Source organism: Hyperolius riggenbachi, chromosome 4, assembly GCF_040937935.1.
Source record: "Hyperolius riggenbachi isolate aHypRig1 chromosome 4, aHypRig1.pri, whole genome shotgun sequence".
Lineage (NCBI taxonomy): Eukaryota > Metazoa > Chordata > Amphibia > Anura > Hyperoliidae > Hyperolius > Hyperolius riggenbachi.
In genome coordinates, this window is record NC_090649.1 from 394,129,971 (window position 1) to 394,152,976 (window position 23,006).

General features: G+C 42.4%; 1 protein-coding gene and 1 long non-coding RNA gene across 3 annotated transcripts in view; one reads left to right on the top strand and one right to left on the bottom strand.

The window, feature by feature from the left end:
- Nucleotides 1-17,323, top strand: part of LOC137504161 (uncharacterized) — a 29,519-nt gene extending 12,196 nt beyond the window's left edge. The window contains exon 3 of one of the 2 annotated variants that reach the window (XR_011019437.1): nt 16,974-17,323. This is a non-coding gene — a long non-coding RNA (uncharacterized lncRNA). Of the gene's footprint in view, nt 1-1,699; nt 1,852-16,973 lie in introns of those variants that run through there. The other variant, XR_011019438.1, reaches the window with a different exon arrangement.
- Nucleotides 1-23,006, bottom strand: part of SLC24A3 (solute carrier family 24 member 3) — a 513,374-nt gene that overhangs the window by 89,531 nt on the left and 400,837 nt on the right. The window contains exon 7 of the mRNA XM_068232219.1: nt 17,315-17,389. Within this exon, the coding sequence (XP_068088320.1) occupies nt 17,315-17,389 (75 nt within the window). The remainder of the gene's footprint in view (nt 1-17,314; nt 17,390-23,006) is intronic.

Genomic DNA, 23,006 nt, shown 5'->3' on the forward strand with positions numbered 1-23,006 from the left:
CACGGCGATTGGTTCGGAGAACCCTCGGTTCCCTTCCCCAATCACCGCTACGAAAATGCCACGCACCTGCCACTATAACACTGGATGCATATACGTTTCCAGTTACACTTGAGCGGTGTCTATCTGGACGACTATAGTTGTCCTGATACACTAAAATGGTTAAGTGAGAAACTGTGGTTTCCCATGATGCATCACTCCTGAATATGTAAATCATCTCATAATGCCCCTGAAAACCAAGGGTTCAAAAGAGAAGCACAAAACATTGGCTGACATAATGAGACACAGTAATGGAACTTAATGCTGCAGAGATACAAATGAGTCAGCCCAATGATCCCAATTGTCCGCATGGACCTTGGAGCTGTTGTGCAGCTGTACGACTCCCCTTTTTTTCCCCTGACACCTATGAGGTAAAACCTGTGACCATTAAGGACATCTTGGGAAGAATCTGTTTGTTGTGAAAGTATATGAATCTTTACCCGGACAGATAAAGATGCACCAAGTACCAGGGATGATGGAAAGAGAATGTGTTATTAAAACTGGAGGCGACAAATTTCAAATCGATATATCGCGTCAGGCAGGCTGCATGAGGAACTACACAAGTGAAGTGAGGTTTACAAACTGAAAATTGGCCACTTCAGTCTTCATGAAAAATGACAAACCCCGACTCTTCTGCCGCTAAACTGGTACTGGATTATAGCAATGAACTAGTGAATTGTTTTCCTGATAAATGCCTAAAACTTAGTGGACAGCATAAAGGGAACCTGAAGTGAGACGGATTTGCAGGCTGCCATATGTATTTCCTTTTAACCTCCTTAGCGGTAACCCCGTGTGTGACACAAGGTAAGCCGCTGGAGGGTGCCGCCCAGGCCCTGCTGGCCCGATTTACATAATTTTTTTTTCAAACACGCAGCTAGCACTTTGCTAGCTGTGTGTTTGGTCTGATCGCCGCCGCCCGCCGCCGATGCACCGCTACCCGCCGCGGATACAGGCCCCCCCCCCCCCGCATACCCCTTGCGCAGTCTGGCCAATCACCACTAGGCTGCGATGTGGGGTGGATCGGGACTCCCTGTGACGTCACGACGTCCATGACGTCGATGACATCACTCCGTTCGTCGCCATGGCGAAGCCCTCAAGGAAATCCTGTTCAGAACGGGATTTCCTCATGGGCAAGCGGCGCCGGCGGCGATCGGAACATACGGGGAGATGCCGCAGGGAGGGGGGAAGCATGTAGCTAGCGCTAGGCTAGCTACATGCTAAACAAAAAAAAAAAAGTGAAAAAAACCCTCCTGCGACCACGCAGCCGCAGGAATTAAACCGCCAGGGGGGTTAAACAATACCAGCTTACTGGCTGTCCCGCTGATCCTCTGCCTCTAATGCTTTTAGCCATAGTCCCTGAACAAGCATGCAGATCAGATGTTTCTGACAAAAATCTGACAAGATTATCCGAATGCTTATTTCAGGTGTGTGATTCAGACACTACTGCAGCCAAAGAAATCAGCAGGACTGCAAGGCAACTGGTGTCATTTAAAATGAAATATACATGGCAGCCTCTATATACCTCTGCCTTCAGGTTCCCTTTAAGGACAAAGAGCGCAATCCCTTTAACACAATTATGCTATATGTTACTGTATATGACAAAATATCTGAATGACAAATAATTCCTAAATATTTGCATTCCCCTTCACAAATCTCTCTCAAGGTCATCTCAAGTCCATCAATAAGAACAAAGATCATTCCCTACCATCTGCATTCCGCAAGCTGGACAACTGCCTTAAGTCAAATACAAAACCGTTGAAGTTAAATGAATTTGCTCTTATGACAATCGAGGGCAATGTGTTTCAAAAACTGAAAGCAAAGAATATTCTTCAAGACAAAAGAAATGGACAATAGACACTGCCTAGGGTGCTGGACAAATCCTATACGCAAGAACTGCTGACAAAATGTTAATAGTTCAAAAGTGTATTGCATGTTTGGACACTATTGTCTATTTTATTTTCATATCAGAAGATATTTTTGGCCTACAAGTATATTATTTACATCATATTTTCATTGATTCACATTGTGACATGTTCTCTTTTAGCATACTGGAGGTGGATGGATTGCAGTCATTCATGCTAACCCAATTAATCACTTGCTGAATTCAATGGGTCATGATTGACACATTACCACGTTGTTACGCATGCCAAGGTCTTATCTTGAATAATGTATCCCAAGGCATACAGTTTAACTGCAACTGGGCAAAATGATTTGGAATTCTAACTTTAAAGATTACCTGACTTGAGGCGAGGCTGCACAAGGAAAGCTCATGGGTACGTTCATGCTGGATTCTTCTCCTCTGGTCCCTGTAATCATTTCTAAAAAATCCTGAGTTTTGGCCAAAGTTAAATTTTCAGACAGGAAGAGGCAGGCTTGCTGCAATGCTTACTGCTATCGCTTTCGCATTACCTCCTCTTTCCCACCCCATTCACACAACTTTTTTTTTCCATGAAAATTTCTTTATTAGTTTTAAACATATAACCGCAGTGTCTACATTTAACAGATTATTTATGCGCAAGATAACAATTTGCAACTTTGTTACTTTTTTACATGGGTATTGAGACACTTATACAATAAGAAAGGCATCACATCTTAGGTAATATTTGTAGACAGGGATCTTTAATTGTTATAGTACATCACACACTTTTGCTCTTGGTAGAGGTTTCCTTTAAGAGGATAAAGCCAACTAAACCAAACATGGTACCCTTAACTGGGCCAACTAGGCTGGTACCATGGACGTTTGGTTATACAATGTGGTGGTCGATATCAGGTGGCCTAAGGCCAATCGACAACTTGTCCTGAGATTGGTGTATGGGAAGGGTGGGGCCTAGTAGTGTTGAGACATACTAGCCTAAAATGAAACATAGCGTTCAATACTTTATTTATAGATTCTCAGTAAATACGCCTGTGTGGAAATGTCTCTAGCTTGGACAAGGATTGGAAACGCACATTAATGAAAAGGAAAACAAAGGGTAGACAAGTAGACAACTAAACCATCATAGTCTAAAGTAAAAACTAAAATTAAACTAAAATTAAACTAAAACTAAAAACTAAGAACTAAGAACTAATCCACTGTGTTCTTTATATGTGAGTATATGACCTTCTGCATCTGTTATACTGGGTTATGAGTTAATAAGCACCCATTTTTTCGGGAGTGTGAAGTTAAGTTGTGCATTGGAAATTCTGTTCCTAATTTTTTCTTCCATTGCGCAATTTCTATTGATTAGGGATGTAAGCAATTGGGGCGATATCTGGTCAGCTGATTTCCAATTAGATAGAATGAGTGATAAAGTTGCCAATATGGTGTGGCAGATTAGGGGTTGGACTTGTTTTGGAAAGGACTCTATGCCTACTAAAAGTATTGCTAATGCCGGAGAGATTTTGAAGTTTTGGAGGAAATTTTTTCTAATCAGATTTTCAGTATTATTCCAGACTCTTTGAATTAATGGGCATTCCCATAGCATGTGAATAAGGGTTCCTACGTTTACATTGCAGTGCCAGCATATGGGGGAGCGATCCGGAGAGAATGCGGCAATCTTTCGGGGGGTGTAGTGCCACTTAAATAGAAGCTTGCGTGACATTTCCCAATGGGAGTTGCATTTGGAGTACTTATTAATTAAATTAGTGGTTTTGATTAGGAGTTCAGGTGTGATATTGGTGTTGAGGTCATAGGACCAGGTTGCGGCATATTTCTGGAGGGGGGAAAGGTGACTTCTTATCAATTCTTTGTACCAAAGGGAAATGCCACCTGAAAAAAACTCCTTTAAAGCTGAGCATAGATAAAATCTTGCTGGGAAGCTGTGGTATCTTAATGTGGCGGGTTTTTAATATGTTATAGATTCTATGGTAGGTGAATAATTGTGATTCTGGCAATTTAAAAGTTGTCTGCAGTGATTTGAAAGTCCTAAGCTTGTGATTTTCATATAGATCATTTATTGAGTTAATATTGGCCTGGATCCAACTTGAGAGGTCTAAATTAGAGGTGAAAAGTTTTAAGGTCTCTATATGGATGCGAGGGGTGTGGGTGGCTTTCGGGTCTGGGGGGTGTTTGAGAAAAGACTCCCAAGCCTTTAACGCAGCTTGAATGGAAGGGTATGGAGAGACAGGTGTAGGGGCTCCTAATAGGATTGCCATTAAAATCTGTTTCGGCGGTGAGTTGAGCAGGGTTTTTTCTAGGGATACCCAGGGTTTGGGGGATTCATGTGACCACCAGTGTCTGAGCATGTCTAGAATTGCAGCGTAGTAATATGAGAGAATGCACGGCAGTCCTAAGCCGCCTTTGTTTTTTGGGAGTATCATTATTTCATAGGGAACACGAATCTTTTTGCCTTGCCAAATAAAATGGTTAATACATTTTTTAATATCTAGAAGAAAGGATTTACTTAATGGGATTTGTACGGTCCTGAAAAGGTACATTATCTTGGGGAGGATAAACATTTTCAGCGCTGCTATTCTGCCCGACCATGACAGCCAGTGTTTTGATATTTCTGATGTTTCTTTTTTAATATTAGCTAGTAATGGAATATAGTTATGCTGGAATAATTCTACTGGGTTCTTTGTTATTTTAATTCCTAGGTAGGATACTTCTGAGGTAGCCCAAGGGAATTTATAGGACTTTGATATGTTAGATGCAACCTGCGCAGGCAAGTGGAACCCCATTAGGAAGGACTTATGCTGGTTTAATTTATAATAAGAGGCTTTCGAAAAAGAGAGGAGATCTTCTAAAAGCGCAGGTAACGAGTGTTCGGGGCTAGATAGGGTTAAAGCTACATCATCCGCAAACATATTGATTAAGTGCTGGGTCTCGCCTATCTTAATGCCGGAGATAAGAGGGTTTGTACGAATTTTTTGCGCGATAGTTTCCATTAATAATACAAAAATTATAGGAGAGAGGGGGCAACCCTGTCGGGTACCATTTGAGATAGAGAACGGTTTGGAGACAAAACCTGCTGCGTTGACTTTAGCTGAGGGCACTGAATATAGCGCCATAATAGCAGTGTTAATTCCTCCTGAGAAGCCAAATTTGTGTAATGTTGCTTCTAGAAATTTCCAATGAACTCTGTCGAATGCCTTCTCCGCATCTAATGTAAGCATCACTGAAGGCATCCGACAGAGATCAATGAATTTGACTATGTTCAGCATTCGTCTAGTTCCGTCCGAGGCTTGCCTTCCTCTTGTAAAGCCCACTTGATCCTGTGAAAGTAGACAGGGGGTATATAACATTAGCCGGTTGGCAATAAGTTTGGCATAGAATTTTGTGTCAGCGTTTAGTAAAGATATTGGTCTGAAGTTGGCCGGGTCAGATTGGTCTTTTCCAGGCTTTGGTATTACCGTGATTATTGCTTCTAAATATTCTTGTGGTACTTTTACGCCGGCTGCAAAGGCATTAAAAAGGGAAGTGATATGTGGTGCTAATTGTTGTGCAAAGGTTAGTAGGTATTCGTTGGTGAAACCGTCAGGTCCCGGGGTTTTGTTTCTTTTCAAAGATTTTATCGTTCCCAGTACTTCTGCTATGGTAAAGGGCCTGTTTAAAGCCTCTAGCTGTTCGGAAGAAAGCTGGGGGAGGTTAATATCACATAGGAAGTTTTCTATGATTTCACCGGTCGGTTGTGGGGTATTAGGGTCTTCTTTAAGATTGTATAATTTTGCGTAATATTCACTAAAAAGATCTGCTATGTGTTTAGGGTTAGTAACTTTAGCCTTGGAGGTAGGATCGATTATCGTGTGAATTCTGGTTTTGGCCTGTTTATGGTGTATTAATTTCGCTAAATATTTGCCCGCTTTATTATGCTGTGAATAAGCTTGGAGGTTTGATTTTTGGAGTAGATAGTCATATTGTTGCGTTAGGTGAACTCGTAAGGCCTCTCTCAGTTGGAACAGAGACTTGGTTAATTCTGGGGAGGGATTTTGTTTGTGGAGCTTCTCTTTGTCTCGAATACCAGCTAGAATATCTTCATAAGTCTTGGACCTTTGTTTTTTGATAAAGGTACCTCTGCGAATGAGTAGGCCTCTAGTATAAGCCTTGTGGGCGGACCAGATCGTAGCCAGGTCAACCCCAGGTGTTGTGTTTATGTCAAAAAAAGAGGTGATATTTTGGGAAAGTTCCTCTTTAAAGGATGGGTCAGTTAATAAGGAATTGTTTAATTTCCAGTAGAAAGGTTTAGACTCCTGGGGTCCCACTTTGATTGAAAGCTCAATGGGGGCATGGTCAGACCACGTTTTTGTGCCTATGGAGGCCGTCAGCACATCTTGTAGAAGAATTTTGTCAACCAGGAACATGTCAATTCTGGAGAATGTTTTATGTACCCCTGAGAAGAATGTATAATCTTTCTCATTTGTGTGACAGATCCTCCATGGGTCAAAAAGTGAGTTCCATCTGAGTTGTTTATCAATTAGGATCAATTTACTAGGGTCTTTTGTGGAGGAATCTATTGCAGCAGCGCACGCATTAAAATCTCCTCCAATCAGGAGACGTCCTTTTTTTATGGTTTGGAGACGGGAGCAAATTTTTTGCAAAAAGGCTCTTTGTCCTTGGTTGGGGCTATAAAGGTTTACTATAGTAAAGAGTTGGTTATTTATAAAACCGATAAATATTATGTACCTTCCTTGGGGGTCTTGAATGATTGAAAGGGGTTCTGTTTTTAGGTCTTTGTGGAAGGCTAATAGAACTCCCCTTTTTTTTTTTGTGAAGGTGCTGTGATAGATAGATGGATATAGGGGGTTATGACATCTTGTGGTGTCAGCTGGTATTAAATGTGTTTCCTGTGCGAACACCACTTGGGGCATTTTAGATTTAATTTCCTTCCAAAACATAAAGCGTTTGGCTGCTGAATTGAGACCTCTTACATTTATTGATAAGAATTTTAAAGGCATATTGGATTGGTGTTTTGCTGTAGAGTAAGCTTAGATTCTTTAGGATATACAAAACAATTATGACCTGGTGAATTATTAGGAACATACATTTCAGAAGTAATACAGATACAGAAGTGAATAACGTTTCTAGTGGATTTTGATAACCAGACATTAACATTAAAAACAAACCATATTAATAGTAGACTTGTAACTGGGATAAGCCCAGTCATCCATATTACATAGGTAACTGTGTGGTACAGTTCAGCATGCCACACTAATGACTTTGGGGGTGAAAATGACAACATCTTAGTGTTGTCAGGTGTTAGACTGTGCTAGCGGTGTTCAGCTAGTAGGAAAAATGGGCCATCTTCAGACAGGCCATCAACGGTTAGACTGAGATCGCCAGTCATGAGAAATCTTGGAGGGGCCCAGCTGGTCAGGTGTGGGGTATGCGTTCTCCGGGATCTGGATCTTTAGTTGGCGAAACAGTTTGTTGCCGTTTTCTGATGAAGTTATAACGTATTGTCTGTTGTTGTGCGAAAAGATTAATTTGGTGGGGAAACCCCATTTGTAGGGCATTTGTATCGCTTGTAATGCTTTGGTATAAGGCTGGAGACTTCTCCGCAGTTGTAGTGTCATCGCAGAAAGATCCGAGTATAAATGGATATGGGAGTACTGGTCAGGAAACGCGCCTTTTTTCCGCATAAACAACATTAGTTCATCCTTAGTAGTAAAGAATAAGAATCTGGCAATCACATCCCTAGGGGTGGATTTCGGTAAGTGTGCCGGTTTAGGAAGACGGTGGGCACGATCGATTGTTAGCTCTATTTCAGCTATATTTGGTAGGGCCGCTTTTACTAAGCCTTTTAAGTAAGCAGAAAGATCTTCTGGAGCAATCTGTTCATTAATTCCTCTGAATTTTAGGTTGTTACGCCTGCTTCTATCTTCAAAATCTGCAGCTTTCGATTTAAGCCAAGATATATCAGAAGATTGCGTATCTGATGTGTCCACCATAGTATTATGCGCTGTAGTGAGCTCAGCAATCTTATTCTCTGCTTTGTGCATTCTATTACCCAGCAAGGAGAGGTCTTGGCGCAGATCTTTTGTCATATCTGCAATATCTGCTAAGAGTGCTGTTTTAAAAGTTAGAAGTATCTCCTTAATGTAGGTTTGTGTGGCTGGAGTCTCAGTGGCAGGGAAAGCCTCTATTGGGAATGCTGCTGGGGCATGTCTGTGAGCTGCACGTGTAGGGTCTCCTGGGCCTACCTGGGCGCTTGACTCCGGGTCCTCCTCTCTGCGGGCCCTCGATTTGGCCGGACTGTTGGAGGGAGAGGTTGACTCTGGGGAGGAGAAGGAGCCGTGCTCCGCAGTAGTAGCCGTGTCCTGCTGTGATTCATTGCCGGGGTCTGCCGGGGGACTGTTGCGCAGTGAGGTCGCAGTGTGTCCGGCGCCATCTTGGAGTGGCGGATCTGAGCGCGGAGGAAAGAAGTCGGTCAGTTTTTGCGGTTTCTGACCGAGCTTCTTCCTCTTCTTTGATGCCTCCAGGTCCATGGGGCTCTCCTCCGTCATTATGGGCTAAAGGGTGAAGGCTGGACGGTCGCTTCGGGTCGCTTCAGGCCTGTTGGAACGGAGCTCAGTTAGGGCACGTCCGTCCTGGTCTCCGCGCTAGCCACGCCCCCCCCATTCACACAACTTAAGAGGAGGAAATGGAAGGTTGGTAGGAGGGAACATTATGGTAAGCCTGCCTCTTCCTGTCTAAAAAAATTGACAGAAGTAAAAATTTTCTTTTTGCTTATTTGTGTTTCTTTAATTAAAAAAATCTGGAGGCATTCGGAGTGTGTGGCATGTGTTGAGGGGCACAGCTTAGAGCACCAGGATTTCTTCAGACTAGCTGAACAAATATATGGCCAGGTTCACTGTACCGGATGAAAAACTGATCCTGTAAAAAACTGAATGATCTTTCAATTTAAGCGGATCGGTTTGTTACTTTGGGCACCAGTTTTTCATCCGGTTTTCCATTTAGTTTCTGTTGTCACCCCTTTAGTATACCTGTGCGCTAGAAACACCAGTAGGCTCCCTGCACACTGCATGCGATTCCGATTGAGATTTGTAATCGTTTTTTACATCCGATTCCGATTCTGACTTTTAATCTTTACTGCATGCTGCGTTTTTGACTCCGTTTTTCTGTTGATTGCATTCAGGGAAAATCGGAATTACAAATCGGAATCGCAAAACGGATTTGCAGTGTGCAGGGAGTCGTATACTGATCCGAAAGCCTCATCCGAAGCAAGAGACCAATGGGAATCCTTCCTGAGCACCGATGATAATTTTATTGGTAAACTACTCAGTTAATTAATAAAGAACAATTCCCATTGGTCTATTGCAAATCAATGGCAGCTTGATGGGGCTTGGATCTGCATATCGGCGTTCATGAACGAATTTCTTATGTTTCTAATTTTGCTTTTCTATTGCATTATTTTCATATGTCTTTTGAAGCACTCTGCATGAAAGGCCCTGGAAGGTTTCAAGAACCCCGAATTTTAAGGTGTGTGTGTGTGTGGGTCGGGGGGGGGGACTGAATGGTTAGGATGCTGTTGGTCAGGGGGTGGGTGGCGATAGAGGGCCTTGGGTGGTAAAAAGTACAAATCCGTCCCTGCAGACGTTTCTTCCATACAGGGAACCCGATGGAGGGTGGCAGCAGCAGTGGAGGCCCCGAATGGATAGTGGCAGGTGAATATTTGGCAAAATGCACACAGTAAGGAGCTTAGTGAGAATGGATGCCGTCCTTTCTAATAGGCTAGCACGGATTCCATTAACCCTTTGCTTACTCCAGCTGATCTGAAATTATTGTGCAAGACCTAAGGTTGCGTTCCATTAGTTGAAAGACCAAATGCATCTGTTCCAAAGGGACTGATGTGAATGGATCTTACTGCTTTGCACAGGATCTGTTCACATCTGTTTTGGATCTCATCTCAGTGTTCTCCCCAGGCTCTTTTAGCCGGGTGCTCCACCCGGCTAGTTTTGGTGAGCACCCGGCTGTCATCGGATCACGTCCTCCTCTGCTATAAGCAGAGTTCCGTACAGAAGCACCGGGCCTGCGTTCTCTCATCTTGCCACACCTGGCTACTTTATCATGCCACCCAGCTACTATTTCATGCCTCCCAGCTAGAAAGAAATTCTGGGAAGAACACTGGATCTGTTCCGTTTGAATGTCAGTGTGTTTGCAGCCTGTTTTTGAAAACCCAATCTGGATGAAGCATGATCAAACCTTTCCCCAAGCAATATCACACAAGGCAGAGAGTCACCTGCACCTCCTAAGCTACTTTCTATGGAAAGGTACAAGACAAGACACAGAACATTTGTATGGCACTTTTCTCCAGGCAGACTCAAAGCGCCAGAGCTGCAGCCACTAGGACACGCTCTATAGGCAGTAGCAGCATTAGGGAGTTTTGCTCAAGGTCTCCTACAGAATAGGTCCTGGCTTACTGACCAGGAAGAGCCAACCAACAAGGTACAGAATGAATGGGCCTCTTGTACATAATGCAGTTCAATAGCATGCTAACCCATTGGGTATTAAAGCAAGACATGCATAACTGAGGGGGGGACGTAGCAAATCACTGGAGGAGTCACATTGAGAAGTTCAGAATAACCCATATAATCCATTGTTACAGGCAGAAATTGAAAGCTAGCTAAAAGCCTGTGTCCGTCTCCCGCCTGTAACAAAAGGATTTGACTCAATTATGTATCTGTATTGTTTACAATCAATTATCTCCACATCATTTCCCATATGTAATGCAAAGCCATTATGTATCATTCATACCGAATCTCTTCCAAATCCCGTTCATGCAAACTTATTGGTGGCTCGCCAAATCATCTCAGCTGCAGCGGCTTGATAAGAATATTTTGCAGTCAACAATTTCCTTATCTTGCCAGCGGACTAAAAAGAAATATTCCTTTTTCGCAAGCAGCTGTTGGATTGACTGTATAATGAGCCTGAGATTATGTTAATTATGATAATGCAAACCGCACTTAAATTTCAATCAGCTAAGCAGGTTAAGGTGGCAAAGTGACAGAAATCAGTCTGCCATAATGACGTGGCGGGACGGGCCAGTGTCATTTTGTATCATTTAGAGGAGCGTACTTCAGTGGCCGCCCCGGCTCTCTCGGATGCGAGCGCCTCATTGATGCAAAACGCTTGAATAACACGTAGATTGCTGAGCACGTAGCCGGCCAAGAGCGCCTTTTATTTTCACTGGCAACATTCATTTATTTGCGTACATTTCATGCAGATGGCTCTGAATTTCCGAGACAGCAGATTTGCATGACTCTATGGATGGATTCCGAATATCACTGGCAGGCAGACCACATCGTATTTAACCCTTGTGTTCTGGTAAAACATCACCCCTTCTAAATAGGACCATTTGCATGGTTCCAGATGCTACTTCTAATATACAGACCGTTGCCAGATAGCGAACCAAGTGTAACTGCTTGTAAAAGGGGTCCCAGAGAGAAGGCATTATTGGTTGTCTTCAGTATTTAACCTTCAGCCCAAAACCAATACTCTGGTGAGGCCTAATACCATTAGTAAACAATAGCAAATGCTGCAGTACATTATGTGAATTGATTTCATAGCAGTTGCACAGAGGTTTCTGATTTGCCAAACACTTCATAGAATAATGCCCCATGCCCTGAAAGTCTCCATAGCAACTACATGCTATTGCTATACATGCATCCTTGTGGCTGGAAGTGTAATGATTAAGGGCTCTGTCTCTGCTTCTGATTCTTGGCATATATCAAAGGTGTCAAACTCCAGTTCACAAGGGCCACATTTATGCCAGTGTTTAGGATGGAATGAGAAATATGTTCTGCTGGATGAGCCACACCTTTACTGATTCTGTCCCATCAATTAATTTGAGCAGTGACAAAAACGTGTGAGGACCTTGACCCTTGAGAAAGGAGTTTGACAACCCTGGTGTATATCTACATGAACTTGGTGTCCGTGAAGATTCTCGTTTATTCAAGGCATGGTATAGGAAGCAGGTGATTTTGGTGCATCTGCCTGATAAGTAAAGGCAGCATCCTCATGTATGGTTTGAGTGCCTGTTAACACTGTAATCAGTAGACAGGACCAATCATAGCATTATTAGCAGGTGGCAGATGGGAATTTGTAGTAAGCACTGGGATGCCGAGGCTGAAGCAGGTGATGGAAGGTATTGAATAGGGTTATCAGGTGAGGTTAAGGCCTGAAGCTGAAGCGAATGATGGAAGGTATTGATTACAGCTATCAGGTGAGGTTTGGTGATAAAGCTAAAGTGGATGATGGAAGGTATTGATTAGGGTTATCAGGTGATCTTCGGTGCCAACAGCAGAAGGGTTAGTGTTAGTGGATAGGGTAGAGTGGGGCCTAGCAATAGTTGTTATAGTCAAAGGTTAGGCTTCAGAAAGGGGTTAGGGGAAGGTTATGGCATCAAGAGGAGTTTAAATTACTGCATAGGTTCGGGTTAGACATTGCAAAGGGGATATAGTGTTAGGGGAACTGGATAGGGTAAGGTGATCAAGAGATGTCCAGAAACACTGAACCCATTAATGTTTCTTTACCGACACAGGTGGAATGAAACATAAACTTTGTTGCAATATAACTGGCATTGTAATAATTGTAGGCAGCCGCTGTATTACAGTCTCTGCTTTAATACAATTTGGGTTCCCGCGTATTGATTGTGAAAAGACTTCAACTAATGCACGAGGCATAAAATTAAGATGCCTTTTTAGATTACAAGGGTTTTGTAAACACTCTCAGATAACCAGAGGAGCATAAAGGGTGTGAAGAAAGTCATTCAGCTATTATTAATTTTGTTTGATCACCGCCAACAACTTGAAGTGAACCTGAACTCCGAACGTCCTCTCTGCTCTAAAAGATACACAACAGCATAATAACCTTTAACCAGTAAACCCCCAAGGGTTTTTACCCTAACGGACCAGAGCAATTTTCACCTGTCAGTGCTCCTCCCTTTCATTCCCTAATAACGTTATTGCTACTTATCACAACAAAATGATCTATACCTTGTTTATTTTCGCCACCAATTAGGCTTTCTGTCAGTAGTACATTTTGCTAAGAATGTTTTTATTCTAAATGCGTTTTAACGGGAAAAATAAGAAAATAATGGAAAAAATTAATTATTTCTCAGTTTTCGGCCATTATAGTTTTAAAATTAAATGTTATACTGTGCATAAAACCAACACATTTGCCCACTTGTCCCGATTATTAAACTGTTTAAATTATGTCCCTATCACAATGTATGGCGACAATATATTATTTGGAAATATAGGTGTTCTGTGAGCTGGTGCACCCCGGAGCGGTTCTGGAGCGTTTTTTAAAATGCTTGCAGGGTGAAAACCGCTTGGCTAATGAAAGTGAATGGGATGGTGCACACCAGAGCGGCTCGTTTTTTCCACAAATACAAGCTCTGGGGCTGCAGCATTTTTTAGATTTCTGAGGCGTTTCTGCCTCAATGTTAAAGTATAGGAAAGTTTAAAACCGCTCTGAAAAACGCTACATCAGAGCGATTTTCCAGGCGTTTTTGTTACAGTAGCTGTTCAGTAACAGCTTTACTGTAACAATATTTCTAATCTGCTACACAAAAACGCTTCAAAAAACGCTAGGCATGTTTAGAAAATGTCTCTAAACATTTCTAGAATCGCTCTGAAATCTGCTTCAAAAACCTCTAGCGTTTTGCAGATCTGCTAGAGGTTTTTGGTGTGCACTTGGCCTTTTTCTGTTTTTTTTTTTGTCCGGTCCATAATTACAAGCCCCTATGTAGTAAAGTAAAAGTAATTTTCTCTCATAAAATATAGATTAAAAAAGTACCTAAGGCAACTACTTAGGTATTATTTTTAAACTTTTTTTTGGGGGGGGGGGGAGTGTAAGTTATTAATTTTATTAATATTGTGTATGTATGTATGTGCCTGTATGTGTAATTATACTTTTTGCCCGCAAAATGGTGCAAATGAACACTTTCCAGTTTTATAGGAAGTGTTCACTTTTTAACTAAACTGCGATGGCTTCCTGTTTTATGAATGGACATCCATCAATTCCAAGCATTGCGATTAGGTAGAGGACCGCTCAGTCATTCAGAAATGGAAGGAGTATGGCACAACTGTAAACCTACCAAGACAAGGCCTTCCACCTAAACTCACAGGCCGATCAAGGAGAGCGCTGATCAGAAATGCAGTCAAGAGGCCCATGGTGACTCTGGACGAGCTGCAGAGATCTACAGCTCAGGTTGGGGAATCTGTCCATAGGACAACTATTAGTCGTGTACTACACAAAATTGACCTTTATGGAAGAGTGGCAAGAAGAAAGCCATTGTTAACAGAAAAGCATAGGAAGTCCCGTTTGCAGTTTGCCACAAGCCATGTGGGGGATATAGCATACATGTGGAAGAAGGTGCTCTGGTCAGATGAGACCGAAATGTAACTTTTTGGCCAAAATGCAAAACGCTATGTGTGGAGGAAAACTAACACTGCACATCACTCTGAACACACCATCCCCACTGTCAAATATGGTGGTGGCAGCATCATGCTCTGGGGGTGCTTCTCTTCAGCAGCGACAGGGAAGCTGGTCAGAGTTGATGGGAAGATGGATGGAGCCAAATACAGGACAACAACCCTAAACATAAAGCCAGGGCAACAATGGAATGGTTTAAAACAAAACATATCCATGTGTTAGAATGGCCCAGTCAAAGTCCAGATCTAAATCAAATCGAGAATCTGTGGCAAGATCTGAAAACTGCTGCTCACAAACGCTAGCCATCTTATCTGACTGAGCTGGAGCTGTTTTGCAAAAAAGAATGGGCAAGGATTTCAGTCTCTAGATGTGCAAAGCTGGTAGAGACATACCCTAAAAAACTGGCAGCTGTAATTGGGGCTAGTAAAAAAGGGCGCACAGGGATAGTGGACAAAAAGGGCACCGCCATAGACTGCAATGCAAAATATCGGCTATTCGGCGCCCGACAGGAAAAAAGGGAGCCCGAGAAATAGCGGTTACAGGGATCGTGTTAACAAAAGTTTTCGTTTACAAAATTAGGTTTATAACAAATATTGTTTACAAGTTCGTTTTGAGTTTGTGTTATACTTATTTTTTCGTTTTTAAATTTCGTTTATATCAATTTTAACTTATTTTTATTTACTAAAATTTTGCTTACAAAAGTATACCAACTAAATTTTCGTTTACACTTCTTTGATCATTTAAAAATTTGTTTTCATATGTATAATGCTTAAATACCGCTTTCAACCTTATTGTATTAGAAATACATCGCTTTTGGTATTAACTTAGTTACGTGTCCTATACGTGATTTTAGGGTTATTTGAAGGCTATTTATTCTATTACAAATATTTAAATTATTTTATTCAAGTTATTTGTAGAGAAGATAGATTATTTTATTCATGTTATTTGTAGAGAAGTATTTTAAGGATTAAATATATTATTGTTTATATGTGTTTAGGGTGTTTGTGCTGTGGGGATGGTTAGGTTTAGGCATTACCAGGGGGGTCTAGGGATTAGGGATAGGTACAGGGAGGGTTAGGTATAGTTACAGTATAATATACGCAACCATGGGGTGGTTAGGGTTAGGCACCACTAGGGGGGTGCTTAGGTTTAGGCACTCCCAGGGGGGTCTTAGGGTTAGGCACCCCCAGGGGGGTCTTAGGGTTAGGCACCCCCAGGGGGGTCTTAGGGTTAGGCACCCCCAGGGGGGTCTTAGGGTTAGGCACTCCCAGGGGGGTCTTAGGGTTAGGCACCCCCAGGGGGGCCTTAGGGTTAGGCACCCCCAGGGGGGTCTTAGGGTTAGGCACCACCAGGGGGGTCCTAGGGTTAGGCACCACCAGGGGGGTCTTAGGGTTAGGCACCACCAGGGAGGTCTTAGGGTTAGGCACCACCAGGGGGGTCTTAGGGTTAGGCACCACCAGGGGGGTCTTAGGGTTAGGCACCACCAGGGGGGGGGGGTCTTAGGGTTAGGCACCACCAGGGGGGGTCTTAATGTTAGGCACCACCAGGGGGGGTCTTAGGGTTAGGCACCACCAGGGGGGGCTAGGGGTTAGGGATAGGTACAGGGAGGACTCTGTGTGAGAGTAAGGTTAAGTATAGTTGCAGCACAAAATATGTAATATATACAATTAAATTATGTATATTTAAACAAAGAGGGGGTCTAGGGGTCAGGGATAGGGATAGATCTGTGTGAGCCTACAGTTAGGTATAATTACAGTAAAATATCTGTAAAAGCTACCATTGCATTGCTATACTTAATACAAGTGTAAATATCGTTTTTGTTATAGACGCTATTTGACGTTTTTTCAGAATTCGTTTGTTGTTATAGACGGTATTTTGCCATTTCATTTCTGTTTATTTAACCTATTTAGCACTACATTTTCGTTTACAACCTCTTAAACGAAAAATATGGTTTTGCATTAAAACTTACAATTTCGGCTATACCCCGCGCCCTTATTTCCAGGCGCCCTTTTTTGATACACGCGCTGTAATTGCAGCAAAAGGTGGTTCTACAAAGTATTGACTCAGGGGGCTGAATAATTACACACACCCCACTTTGCAGTTATTTATTTGTAAAAAATGTTTGGAATCATGTATGATTTTCGTTCCACTTCTCACGTGTACATCACTTTGTATTGGTCTTTCACGTGGAATTCCAATAACATTGATTCATGTTTTTGGCAGTAATATGACAAAATGTGGAAAACTTCAAGGGGGGCAAATACTTTTGCAAACCACTATATATATATATGCAAAAGTTTGGGCAACCTTGTTAATCGTCATGATTTTTCTGTATAAATCGTTCGTTGTTACGACAAAAAATGTCAGTTAAATATATCATACAGGAGACACACACAGTGACATTTGAGAAGTGAAATGAAGTTTATTAGATTTACAGAAAGTGCAGAATAAATATATATATATATATATATATATATATATATATATATATATATTCTAAATCATGCTACCATATGATAAGTCCTAAACCATGATGAAAGGTATGAAGTTATAATGCAGCTATGTGGTTTTTCTTCATTAGGTTTGGACAACCAAAACACGGCATGAGGGGCTTTGTCCTATGTGACCATACAGCCATAAAGACTCCTCACAACTGGCCTTCTTGAGCATTACATACTTATCGTTCAACCAACTTATAAAGGTCAAATGCTACAGCTTCAGAACTGTTGCCCAAGACAAATCATAAGCTGGGGCTTGACAGAAACAACAATTATAAAGCTGTTTCGTACAGTTCTCTATTGAAAAGGAAAGGGACCATGACCCTCAGTGCTAATCCCTAGAGCTCACTCGTTGTATATAAACGCCACATGTGAAATAAAATCCATATGCTCACTTTATGAAATAATGATAAAAATTACTCACCACAATAAGTGCAACAACGGACAGTGTGTAGTACGAAGCATCCCGTAATAAGCACCAAGAAGACAGGACAACCACCTGTAAACACAGATATTTCAAGAATTAGCGGAGAGGAAGTGTGCATCATTACAAGAAGTTCAACAAAAGCAGCCAGACATGCATGAAAATGAAATCAACTATCCATTGTAATCTTTTGTAAAAAATCTACACGTGGGGTCTGGTAAGTTGGTTTTGTAACATTTTTACTTCACTTTCTTAAAATGTTTTTTTTCTGTTCCAAAACCTTTTGATTTACTTTTGGATAAAAGGAAGAATAGCTTGACCTGAGTAGAATTTATCTTTATTGCTGTAACGATCGGTGTCAGCACACAGAGAGAATCTGATTATGGATGATCTGCAGAATCACCAATAACACACATATATTACTAACCTCTGGACACCTGTATATATATTGAGTGTTTGGTGCAACAGTAATACTTTGAGTAAACCACCTGATGAGCAGGTGGTCCTTGGCAGTATGGGCAATACTGCTCTGTTGAAAAGTACGAGAGCCTTCCAGCAGCCTGAGACCTTCCAGGGGGTGGAATCTTAGGCTGAGGGTAGGAAGGGCCAGTGAGTGAGTGACACCTGGAGGCGGATGTCACTAACTGGTCTGGAGACTATCTCTTAGAGGAGAGAGATAGCTCTCGAGGTCGGGCAAGCCAGGTCGGCAACACACGGACAGACAAAGTACAAAGACAGAAGGCTGATTCGGTATCTAGGACAGGCAGGGTTTGGCAACGGAATATCAGATATGCGTGGTACCGAATCAGAGAGCAGAGGGATAGTCAGGAAAGCAATAGGTCATAACAGATATCAAACAATGCCTAGTCTTGGGTGTGAGGTCCGTGGTCTCAACACCCCGGAACTAGTCTGAAGTATAACAGAAGATAACACAAGTTCCCTAGTCTTGGGTGTGAGGTCCGTGGTCTCTACACCCTGGAACTAGTCTGAAGTATAACAGAAGATAACACAAGTTCCCTAGTCTTGGGTGTGAGGTCCGTGGTCTCTACACCCTGGAACTAGTCTGAAGTATAACAGAATGATAACACAAGTAATCAGGCTCAGTGTGAATTCCGAGGTCCTCCTGGTTCAAACACACTGTTGGATCTGACTAAGGTCTGAGTGCTTCCACGTAGTGTTCGCAATGGCAGACAACCAGCAACTGACAAGCAGGCTGTATATATAGTTGCAGGACTCTGCCGCCCCGCCCGAACCACTCAGCCAATCAGGAGTCCAGCAGGAATCAGCTGATCATTCTGATCAGCTGACACATCTCCTGCTGGCATAAAGGTGCTGAATTCTGGCGCGCGCGTGCGCGTAGCTCTCCATCCAGGTGCACTAGAGATCCCAGCCGACCCAGACATGCGTTGCTGCGTGGAAACCGCCGCGCTGGACGCGGAATCAGCCGCCCTGCTGCCAGTACACGCGGCGGCTTCTCCGCGTTTTCTCACAATTGCTATCTGGATTCCAGTTATCCCTTCCTGTCCATCTGAGTCTCTAAAAAAGTGGGTGAAGTGAAATATATTCAAGGGGAACCCAGTCATTTTGTATCAGTAGCCTGTGCAAGTATCATACAGCACGGTGGTGGTGCAGTTCTGGGTCCCAGGTTCACAGCCAGGGCGCTATCTGCACAGAGTTTGTATGTTCTCACTGTGTGTGGTTTTACTCTGGGCACCCCCATTTCCTCCCACATCCCAAAAACATACAGATAAGTTAATAGGCTTCCTCTTAAACAAAACAAAAAACAAAGAAAGAAAGAAATTGGCCCTAGACGATGATGCACATATGACTATGGTAGTTATTCGATTGTGAGCCCCTCTGAGGGACAGTTAAAGCGGACCCAAACCAAACATTTTTTTTAATTCAAAATATTTAGTTGCACCACTCTGACACATACAAAGATAAATAAACACTCCTTCAAGCCTATATGAGCATTTCAGTGCATGCTTTTCACCCTTCTCTTTTCATAATTAGACAATATACTATGTACAGCATTGCGGAAGATACAAAATAATAATAATAATAACACCATCTGCCAAGGTTTGATTGCTGCATTGGCCCTTATGAGAAGATACAGGAGCTACAGGTAATACAGATAAGTGCTCTTGATTTGCACTCTCAGCAATGCATCTAAATGTAATGAAGGTATATTGACAATATAGAGAGACTCAGATTTAGGGCTACACAAACAAAGAGGATGCTTTACATTAGCAAACAGATACAAGCACACAAGGAAAAGAGAAAGAAAAAGAAAACTGTGGAGAAAGCAAAATAGGCTTTATTTGGCAGAGGCAAACAGTGGAACACACGTTCAAATGGTGTCTGAAATGCAACAATACAACACTGCTAGGCTTGCTAGCACCAACATTCTAAGTACTGTATAATAGTGACACAATCACATTTTCATCTGCAGCTCTGTCTGTTGTGCACCTGTGTGTTTACTAAGAGCAACACCTGGTAGACAATTCTATGCAAGACATGGCAGCCAGAAACCCCCAATCCTCCTCTGCTCTTGGCCAGCTCCACTACCCATGCCAGGACTTGGCTAATTCACAGCCACAACAGCCAAATCCAACCTCTGAAGCTGCTTACAGTACAAAGCGCTGAATCCTGGGTGTAACACATACCCGGCTGTCACAGGCACAAAGAACAAAACCAGTGGTGGCTCTCCACACACAAAGATTAAAGAATCTTGAGAAACAATCATTTTCATCTTTTGTTTAAAATTGTGGGGTGTATATAGAAGCCTTAATAAAGAAAAAACACACCAATATGGTGTAGTAGGTCTGGTAAAACTTTTCAGCACTCAGCAATTGCAAAAGTACCACACAGTAGATGAAAAAGTAATGTCAAAAGTATTCTGAGTATTTTCTTGCTTGCTGCTGGCTTAAAAAAAGAAAAACATTTTATTGACTAGGTGTGAAAATAAACGTTGGAGGAAAAAAGTGAATTGAATAAGGACCAAGGTACCCAGTGTGTTGAACTTCAGGATGAATATGCAGAACAGCAAGTACATTTCTTGGCTCTATAACATTCAGTCTTGACTGGGCCTAGAACTTTTCAACAACCTTTCTTAGGCTCCCTGCACACTGCATGCGATTCTGATTCCGCTTTTTAATAGTTTTTTACTTCCGATTCCGATATTTTAATCTTTACTGCATGCTGCATTTTTTGATCCGTTTCTCTGTTGAATGTATTCAGGGAAAATTGGAATCGGAAACGGAATCGGAATCGCAAAACAGATTTGCAGTGTGCAGGGAGCCTTAGAGTTTTTGTTTCCCACTTCCATGGCACAAAGACAACGGTAGCATGTCTTATTAAGCCTAATGTGACCTACCATTGAAACCTGTTATCTAAATCTGCAAACCTGAAACCACATATGCATCAAGGCTGCCGGGAATGAGATAAAAGTGATGTTATCTAATGTGTGTCCTGTCAGCAAGGCAACAGGGTCACTAGAAATACAATGCAATGCACTTTTAGAACCGAATCAAAAAAGGTAAAAAGAGCGCCATGTGGCCGAGGACATCTGGGCATGGCTATAGGGATATGGAGATTGCCATGTTTATTTCCTTTTAAAGGATACCCGAAGTGACATGTGACATGATGAAACAGACATGTGTATGTACAGTGCATAGCACACAAATAACTATGCTGTGTTCCTTTTTTTCTTTCTCTGCCTGAAAGAGTTAAATATCAGGTATGTAAGTGGCTGACTCAGTCCTGACTCAGACAGGAAGTGACCCTCACTGATAAGAAATTGCAACTATAAAACACTTTCCTAGCAGAAAATGGCTTGTGAGAGCAGGAAAGAGATTTCTTATCAATGAGGGTCACACTCTAGTCCCTTCCTGTCTGAGTCAGGACTGAGTCAGCCCCTTACATACCTGATATTTAACTCTTTCAGGCAGAGAAAGAAAAAAAGGAACACAACATAGTTATTTGTGTGCTAGGCACTGTACATACACACGTCTATCTCATCATGTCACATGTCACTTCGGGTATCCTTTAAGCAGTACCAGGTAACTGGCCACCGTGCTGATCATCTGCGTCTAATACTTTTAGCCATAGACCCTGAACAAGCATACAGCAGGGGTTTCTGACATTATTGTCAGATCTGACAAGATTAGCCACATGCTTGTTTCTGGTGTTATCCACACACTACTGCAGCCAAATACAGTAGATCAGCAGGGCTACCAGGCAACTGGTATTGTTTAAAAGGGAAAAAAAATTCACTACAGTTGTCCATTAAAGCAAAAAGCAAACTCAAATCTGCACTATAACTGACAATTTGAATTTGCATTTTTTTGTTAAGTTATTTTATAACCAGATGTCTTAATTACTAATGCTGGCTACAATACATTTGTAGTAGGTCTATCTCTCCCCTATATCAATCATTTACCTGGTCTACCACATGGCGTGTACACTGGAAAAGGCGCCAAGGTAAGCCGCTAGTAATAAAATTACTGATATTCTAATATGCACTAACATCAATGGAAGAAATACCAATAGTCTATCATCTATGTTGCCTGTAGCCATTCTTTATCATGCTCCGCCGATGCCCAAATGATATACTGCGTCCCACTTTAGTCACAATTTACATTGCGGTCTCTGTGGCATCCATTTTACCGGCCGGCTGCCAGCACCCAGATTACTTGCTTCACCACATGGCACCACTCAAGTTAAATCAAATATCAGTGGAACTCTGATCTAATATCAACAAGATCGCTGCAAGCTTAATGCTGGGAATACACGGTTCGTTTTTTAGCTGCTTAGATGGTTCAATAGATCATTTCCAACATATCCGATCTCGCTTTTGATTCTTTGGCCACTCGTTTTCTGATAGAAGTGAATGGAAATAGATAAGAAAAACGAGTGGAAAATAAGAGAATTGACTGCAGAATCGAGCAGCAAAAACGATTGAAAGGAGAAACGCACGGCAGAAACGAGCCGTGTATTCCCAGCATAACATTGCTTGATGCAATACAGAGATCTCCATTTCCTCAAAGTGATTAGTCCTGACAGGGCCGGATTTGTACTCTTTACCACCCAAGGCCACTCTCACCAGCCACCCCCTTCAGTATAGGTAGCGAGATGACCCCTCCCTCCTTCCCACCAGAATAGGTAGCCAGCTGACCCCTTCCCTCTAGTATAGGTAGCCAGATGACCTCCCCCAGTTTAAGTAGCCAGATGACTCCCCCCCCCCCCTTTTCCTCCAGTATAGGTAGCGATATGACTCCCTTAATCTCTCCTTTTCCCGCCCCCCTTTCAGTATAGGTAGCCAGCTCACCTTCACACTGCAGCAGCCGTCCTTAATTTCTCCATTTGTCTCCAGTACAGACGCTTTTTTTTCTTTCCATCTCCAATGCTGCCCAAGTCCATAGCCGCTGGCCACAAGGCAGACGTGCACAGAGAGCAAGGAGGCTACTGCGCAGGCAGCTAGTAGTGCTAGCCTGATCTCCCTGCATTGTTGCAGCATTTGCAAGCTTACAAATGCTGCAACAGTTTAGCCTGCTGCTTTGGTGCCCTTGCTCCTGCGGTGCCCTAAGCCATGGCCTAGGCGGCCTTGGCCTAAATCCGGCCCTGAGTCCTGATAAGAACAGCCTTTCACAATCTTCCAGATATCAATCTCTCTGCACCGCTTCATATTAGA